This window comes from Pinus tabuliformis, chromosome J (assembly GCF_031772625.1).
Source record: "Pinus tabuliformis cultivar Carrire ecotype Pingquan chromosome J, CPIR1, whole genome shotgun sequence".
NCBI lineage: Eukaryota > Viridiplantae > Streptophyta > Pinopsida > Pinales > Pinaceae > Pinus > Pinus tabuliformis.
Window position 1 is genome coordinate 338,589,797 of NC_142295.1, and position 7,909 is coordinate 338,597,705.

A 7,909-nucleotide genomic window follows, 5' to 3' on the forward strand; every position below is an offset into this window, starting at 1 on the left:
AGATACTACTGTCTCATTCGGCAACTCACCAAGTTTTGAGGAAACTATGGCGCTAGCCTGCACTGTATTGGTGGGTCACGTGCGAGGGCGCACTTTCTCGGCGGAACGGTTGCTTCGATGGGTTAAAGAAATTTGGGGCACCCTGCTCCCACAGCTCCCGGAGGTTGAGGTTCTCCCTCGTGGATGGTTTACCCTCCAATTTGCCAGCGAAGGTCACACGAATACAGTGCTCGAGCGATACTGGCACATCGAGACGGCTCCCGTACTATTGAAGAGATGGACCCCATTATTTGATCCTGAGAGGGAGCAAATTGCTGCTGGACCACTGTGGGTAAGATTACCGGGACTTCCCCGTCAATACTGGAACGACGAGGCCTTCTCCAAAATTGGAAATGCTCTGGGGACCTATCTGGATCACGACCGATCCTATGTAGACACTCGAAGGAGAACTGTGGCTCGCATTTTGGTACATCTTGATACCAGGGAAGGATTAGAGGAGGATATCACCCTGCAATGGGGAAGACACAGGCGTATTCAGATCTTGGACTACGAAGGAGTCCCATTCCGGTGCAACCGGTGTCACCAAGTGGGGCACCTGTACAAGGATTTCCCTCTTATCAATCGCCCAGTCGGTTCTCCAAAGATCACTCCCATAGCCCCCAGAAGGACTGCGCCACATATATCTCCGCCAATTCCGGGAGTTTCGGCTCCCCATGGAGCTCTACATCACCCAGCGAAAAGCATCGAGGATTCATCCACTCCCCCCTTGACGAGGGCAAGGGCAGCCGCTGCAGCAATCCAAAAATCGGGTACAAATCTCTCTCCTCCCTCAAACTCCCCTTCTCATACTTCTGATTGCTTAAATTCCATATCTATCACAATGGCACAGTGCACGATTCCGCCGCCCCCGTTGAATACCTCCACCGTCCCACCTTCCCTCACCTCTGCTCTTTCTCCGCCCTCATCCCCCCCACCTGGGTCTCCCCCCGGATCAAAACCTCCCCACCAATATTCCCTCCGCCCACGAACCTCACAACCTGCATTAACTGATGGCCAATATGGGCTGGGCATTATTCCTCTTGATCCGGGTCCCTCCTCCACCAGGGGTCGGAAATCAAATCTGAACAAAGCCATCCGGCGTGCTGGGGCGGAAGTCGCTTCGGGACGCCAATCCACCATTGTTGGGGCCCTTAGAGCTACAAACCCCCTGCAGCGGGGTCCCCCATGAAGTGCCTTTCCTTCAACTGCAGGGGTTTGGCTAGTTCCCCTAAAAAACAAGCTCTTAAGCGACTTTTTGAGGTCGAATTGCCGGATATCATCCTTCTACAGGAGACCCTGGGTGCTGCAGAGTCCATAACACACGCCCTTCATTCGATTGCGCCTAGGTGGCATTTCATCGGGCTGGATGCCATGGGCAGATCAGGCGGATTGGCCATAGGTTTCAACCCTTACTCCATTAGAATGGACTCATCCTGGGGAGGATTGGGCTTTTTGGGTGCTGACATTTTCTCAAAGGACCTGGGCCTGTCATTGCGAATTATCAATATCTACGGAACTTGCCAGCAGAGAGAAGGATTTTGGCGAACCCTCCTCGGTAGGACTCTGACGAACGCGGAGAATTTAATCCTGGGGGGTGACCTAAACTTCTCTTTGGGGTTTAGTGAATCATGGGGTTCTTCTGCACAGGCCGACTTCATAACAGATTTCATGCGAAGTCTGCTCGAACAACATGATCTAATTGATATCCCCTTGCATCATCCTCTTCCTACATGGCGAAATCGTAGGATTGGGCCTGCAGCACTGGCCCGTAGGCTCGACCGTTTTCTGATGAAAGGATCGCTGGTGCGCCATCTTCATCATTATAAGCAGTGGGTGGGTGCAGGGGGTATATCTGATCACTCCCCAATTCTGATGGAGATTATGGGCCCCTTCCCAAAACCAAAAGCCCCTTTCAAATTCAATCACCTCTGGCTACAGGATCCTGGCTTCTCCAAAATTGTCACGGAATACTGGCTAGCCCACCCTATTAGTAGAGAATCTTCGCTGGCAAGGGGTTTTGTCAAAAACCTGACTGAACTCAAACACATTGTGATTGAGTGGGCGAAAGCGAAAAAGGCCAAGGATGATGAGCAACTCATCTCGGTGGAAGAGGACATAAAAGCTCTACTGGATGAGCATAACCTGGGCTTTATTTCTGAAGAGAACAAGAATCGTCTTGTTGAATTGGAGAAGCAGAAGCAAAGTATCCTCGAGCTAAGAGAGGAATCGATTAGGCTGAGGAGCAGGGCTATCTGGCTAAAGGCGGGAGATGAGAACTCCAGATTCTTTCATAACTTTGCAAATGGGAGGAGAGTGGCTAACACCATCTGGAACCTCCCCATTCCGGATGGGGGCCTGGCAGACTCTTTCAACAAGCTCTCCCGATTAGGCACATCCCACTTCAAAGGCATCTTCAAAAGCCCTGAGGGTACAAACCTAGCAGAAATCATCAATGTGGCCTCTCATTTTCCGAGGTTTGTAAACAATGAAGATCTGGAGGACCTTACTGCACCGGTTACCATGAATGAACTTGAGAACACCATCAAGTGGTTTCAGAAAGAAAAGAGTCCTGGCCCTGATGGATGGACCATCGAGTTCTATCTGGCATTCTTTGACACCATAGGGGAAGACATCTTGAGAGTTGTGGAGGAAAGTAGAACCTCTGGACAGCGCTATGCCATAAACTCCACCTTCATTGCTCTCATCCCCAAATCGGACTCTCCATCATCCTTTGCTGACTTTCGTCCCATTTCGCTCTGCAATGTCCTTTATAAAATCATATCCAAGATCATTGCCAACCGGATCAGGCCCATCCTGTCTAAGCATATCGCTCCTCAGCAATTTGCCTTTTTGGAAAATAGAGAGATTCATGAAGCCATTGGCTCTGCGCAGGAAGCCATTCACTCCATATGGACTAAGCATCTCAAAAGCATTCTCCTCAAAATAGACCTTTCCAAGGCTTTTGATCGAGTCAGCTGGCTCTATATCAAGATGATACTTATCCATCTGGGGTTCCCTCATCAGCTCATCACTTGGATTATGGCTTGCATCACTTCACCCACCTATAGCATTCTGATTAACGGAGCTGCATCTCATTTCTTCCACTCGGAGAGAGGACTCCGACAGGGGTGCCCTCTATCCCCCCTACTTTTCCTTTTGGTAATGGAAGCGCTCAGCCGTCTCATCATTTCAGCAAAAAGGGAGGGATCCATCAGGGGACTCAAAATTACAGAGGAATGCTATCTGACTCATCTTCTGTTTGTAGACGATGTCCTTATCCTCCTTGATGGCAGTATTCAGAACACATCATCCTTCAACAGAATCCTAAAGCTATTCGCACATGCCACTAGGATGGAGGTAAACAAGGAAAAGTCTACCATCACATTGGTGGGCACCTCTGTAAATGAATCCTTCTCTGCAAAGCATGCTTTTCCATATACCACTCAGCCCTTGGATAGGGGACTAAAATATCTTGGCTACTGGCTAAAACCTACAAACCAAAAAATAGCTGACTGGGTTTGGTTGGTCTCCAAGGTAGAAAAGAAAATATCATGCTGGTACTTCAGGTACCTCTCTAGAGCAGGAAGACTAACCCTGATTAAATCAGTCTTAGAAGCAACCCCTGTTTTTTGGATGGCTCTTGCTTGGATCCCACGGAACATCCTTGCAAAGATCCAGAGACTCTGCAACAGATATCTGTGGGCTGGTAATGAAGAGAAGCGCACCTTTGCATGGATTGCTTGGAACAAGATTGCACTACCCAAGAAATGGGGAGGCTGGGGCTTAAAGGATCTAGCATCTTTTGCAAATGCTCTGGCAGCCAAAATGGGATGGGCCCTTCTGACTTCACACAGCCTATGGACAGACATCTCCTACCATAAGTACATCTGGCCCCTCAACACCATCGATTGGGCTCGGCTTCCCAACTGGAACAGATCTGGCATCTCTTCTATTTGGAAAGCCCTCCTGCACTCCCTCCCTCTCATCAGGAACAATATTGTTTGGCGCATCAGGAATGGAAACAGTGCCCGCATAGGCATTGACCCCTGGAGTGGCTGTGGGGGCAGACACAGGCTCCCTCATGATCTGATTGAATTCCTCAATTCCCGCGGTATCAGGGTGATCGCTCAGATTGCAGATCAAGAGGGCTCTGATATCTTCCACCAGGCCTGGATGACCGCTGCACAATTAAATCTCCCGAACAGATGGCTCATACCTTGGCGAGAATTCTGTGCTGCGCTCACTGAATCTCATATCAGAATAGTGGAGGGCCCAGATGAACTCATTTGGCAGCAGGCTGAAAGTGGATTATATACTCCACGAGAGGGATACAAACAAATCATCATACACAGGAAACCGGAGGTACTAGACAGATGGTGGCACCATATCTGGAAGCTATCAGCGTCGCCCAGATCAAAACTATTCACATGGTGTGTCCTCCGTAATAGATTACCCACAGGCGAAAACCTCAAGCGCAGGGCTATATATGGGCCTTCGAGATGTGTGCTGTGTAAATCCGACATAGAATCAACTGAACATCTATTCATGCGATGCCCCACTGTACAACATATTTGGCAAAACATCAAACCTTATGTGCATTACTCGGGAGAATGGATTGGTACAGACCTTATCAATACATGGATTGAATGGGGAAACAAACACAGGGGCTCGAAGGTTGTGAACCTCCCCATCATCGTAAACTAGTCTATCTAGAGGACCAGGAACAAAATGATATTTGAAGACCGGGAGGCTCAGTGGCCACTCATAGAAGCTGGCATCATATCCGCATACAATGAACTACCGAACCCTCCGCCCCCAAGACAGCGTAGACAGACCCCTCCTCCTAATATTGATCTGGGCACCCCGTGGGCTTTTTTTGATGGGGCAGCAAATGCGCAAAGCTGCGGTGGGGGAATCATCCTTCACAAATCCGCGAGTCATTATTACCACATCAAAGTGGGATTGGGAGTCGGAACTAACAATTATGCAGAGCTCATATCCCTTCGACATCTGCTTCATTTTGCTTTAAGTCACCAATGCACCAGCATCAACATTTTTGGCGATTCTCAGATAGTCACAAATTGGATCAATAGAACAACTGCTTGTCACTCACACACACTAAATGTCTTGCTTGATGAAGTCTTTATATTTAAGGAAGCATTTAACCAAATCCATGTTTCTCATATATACAGAGAACATAACCAGGATGCTGACAAGCTTTCCAAGTAGGCCGCGTTGATGGAGAATGGACTATGGGAAATCACAGAATTTTTGGATCAGCAGGAGCGGAAATATTACCATCGGCCATTTATAGACCCGACATATCCAACAGCGGGTCTACAGGCAACATAACTTACAGCTTTTTGACAGCAGTTATATATAAAATGACTGTATAACATGATATATATTTTTTGTATAGACTGATGAATGCCAAAAATGGCATCAATTTTTACACAGCATATAGAGAAATGTAACAGAATCATATACAGCATAGATATGCAAATTTTGAGAAAATGTACAGCAAAACAGTGAACAAAGGCATATGCTTCACAGCATCTACATATGTAATCTTTCATATATTAATGAAATATTACGGATTTTTCCAGTGGAAAAAAAAAAATATGTATGTTTAATAAAAAATAATTACATTTTTTTTTTTAATAAAACTTACGTATTTTTTTGTTTTTTTTCAATATTAGTTTTAGTAGTTTTTCAATTTTTTTCGTTAATTTTCTATTTTTCTTTTTTAAACTAGTTTTTTTTAATTTTTTAATTTTTTTTTTCCAGTTTTGCTAATGTTTTTTTTTTTTTAATTTCTCTATTTTTACTTACTTAGTTTATATATATATTTTAATTTTGTTTTTTTGTTTTCCAAATTTTTTATGGTTTGTGAGATAATATTTTTTAACACTTTTTATTTTTTTATTTTTATCTTTTATATATATTTTTATATTTGTTTTTTAAGTAATCAACATTTTAATCTTAATTTTAGTAATTTTTATTTTTATTTTGTTAATTTTCTATTTTTGTAGATCTAGTTGGTTTTTAATTTTAATTTTTAGTTTTTTAGTTTTTTCTTAAATTTTTTATTTTTCTATTTTCACCTACTTAATTTTTTTGTTTTTTTTAAATGTTTTTTTTTCTTTTCCATTTTTTTTTTTTTGGCAATTTTTTTTTTATGTTTTACAAGATCTTTTTCTTTTTTCTCTCCATTTTTTTAAATATTTTTTTTACTATTTAATTGTTTATAGTTTTTTTTTTTTTTTTTTTTAGTTTTTTAATTCTTATCATTAATTTTGTTTTTTTTATATTTTTATGATTGACTTTTTTTTTCGTTTTTATTTTTATTTTATATTTTCCTTTTAGTATATATTTTAATCTATGTTTTGTTAATTTTTCTTAACTTTTTTTTTTTTGTGTTTTTTCATTGTTTTAATTATTTTTTTTTTTTTTTTTTTTTTTTTTTTTTATTTTTATTTTTTAATGTTTTTCGGGTTCATGATAAAATATTTTACACCATTATTTCTAAATGTTGAAATTTTACTGTTGAAAAAAAAAAAGTGTTCTCCCAGCATCAACACTTTTCATTTTGAGGGTTTTTTTTGGATATTTTTTGCTCAAAAAATTTGTTTTCACCGCCATTTTTAAAACATGTTGAAAATTTACCCAAGAAAAAAAATGGTGTTATTCCAACATCAACACTTTTCATTTTTAGCACTGTTTTTGATGTTTTTTCGAGGTTTTTTGGCCAGAGTTCCCGTTTTGAGTTTATAGTTCCCGTTTCATAGTTTACATTGTTTCCACTTTATGTATTTATCTTCATAGCTTCTGACGGGGTAGTACTACTCCTTGATGGCATCTCGGAATGAATTCCAACTGGGTGCAGCTGAAAATAGTGAGGTCGTATTTTCATCCTTCTACTCCCAGTAGGTTTCCCACCAGTCCTTGACGTGGGGCGTAGCTTTGAGAAGAGTGAAAGTAATATTTTCCCGGCTAGAAAAATCATGAACAAGAAAATACCCTTCTACCAAATTTAACCATTTATCTATGACATCTACATCTATCTGACCCTCAAATATTGGGATTTAAAAATTAACTTGTACCTTAAAGGGTGTGGTATTTCCAAAGTAGCTATTAGATGTGTCGCCCCTGGGTAGTCGCTGAAGGATCTGGGAAATGTTGTCCATCATCACGTTCCTTTGTCGCTCGAGGGCTTCTTCGAGCAAGATTTTGATAGGATCTCCTGCCCCATCATCTTTCTTGTCTTCCTCCATGAGAGACCGTCGAGATTTTTGAGGTGGATCTTGTAAAGGTTCAACCAGTTCAAGCCCTAACTCCTCATATCCCGACCTCGTTGGGGACATGCAAAGAAAAACAGAGAATGAGCAGACTGTTCTGATACCACTTATCCAGATTTAAACAGGAATGCAACAAATTATAGATATAACCATAAATACAAAGATGCAGCAGAAATAATACTTCATCTCATTAATGTAAAATACTAAAATATGCTTACAAACAGAAATGGAAATAAGACTAGCTCGGGCGATGGTAGCTTATCTCTGAGAATGGATGTGTTGGCTACATTCCTCTGAACTACGTTACAATGAGGCTTACGGGCCTTGTTATTATTGAACAATAAGAGAAAACCCTAAACAACCAAAACCCTAACCCGAACAGATGTAACACCAAGAATTTATGTGCCTCATTGGGGTTAGTTGGGAAACCAACTTCCCCGGGTCGTGACTTGGTCATATTATCTATGTTTGACGCCCATGATACCCCATTGGAAAGATCTCTCCGTGGACTACGACGGAAAATATAATTTTAACAAAAAATCACTGGCAGTAGATTGCCAGAAAAACGTCAT

At 42.1% G+C, this 7,909-nt stretch overlaps 1 protein-coding gene across 1 annotated transcript; it reads left to right on the top strand.

The window, feature by feature from the left end:
* The first annotated feature begins 4,767 nt into the window (after positions 1-4,767).
* LOC149227116 (uncharacterized) lies at positions 4,768-5,268 on the top strand. The gene has a single exon (XM_089380411.1). The coding sequence runs from the start codon at positions 4,768-4,770 to the stop codon at positions 5,266-5,268; it is 501 nt and encodes a 166-aa protein (XP_089236537.1).
* The last annotated feature ends 2,641 nt before the right edge of the window (positions 5,269-7,909 follow it).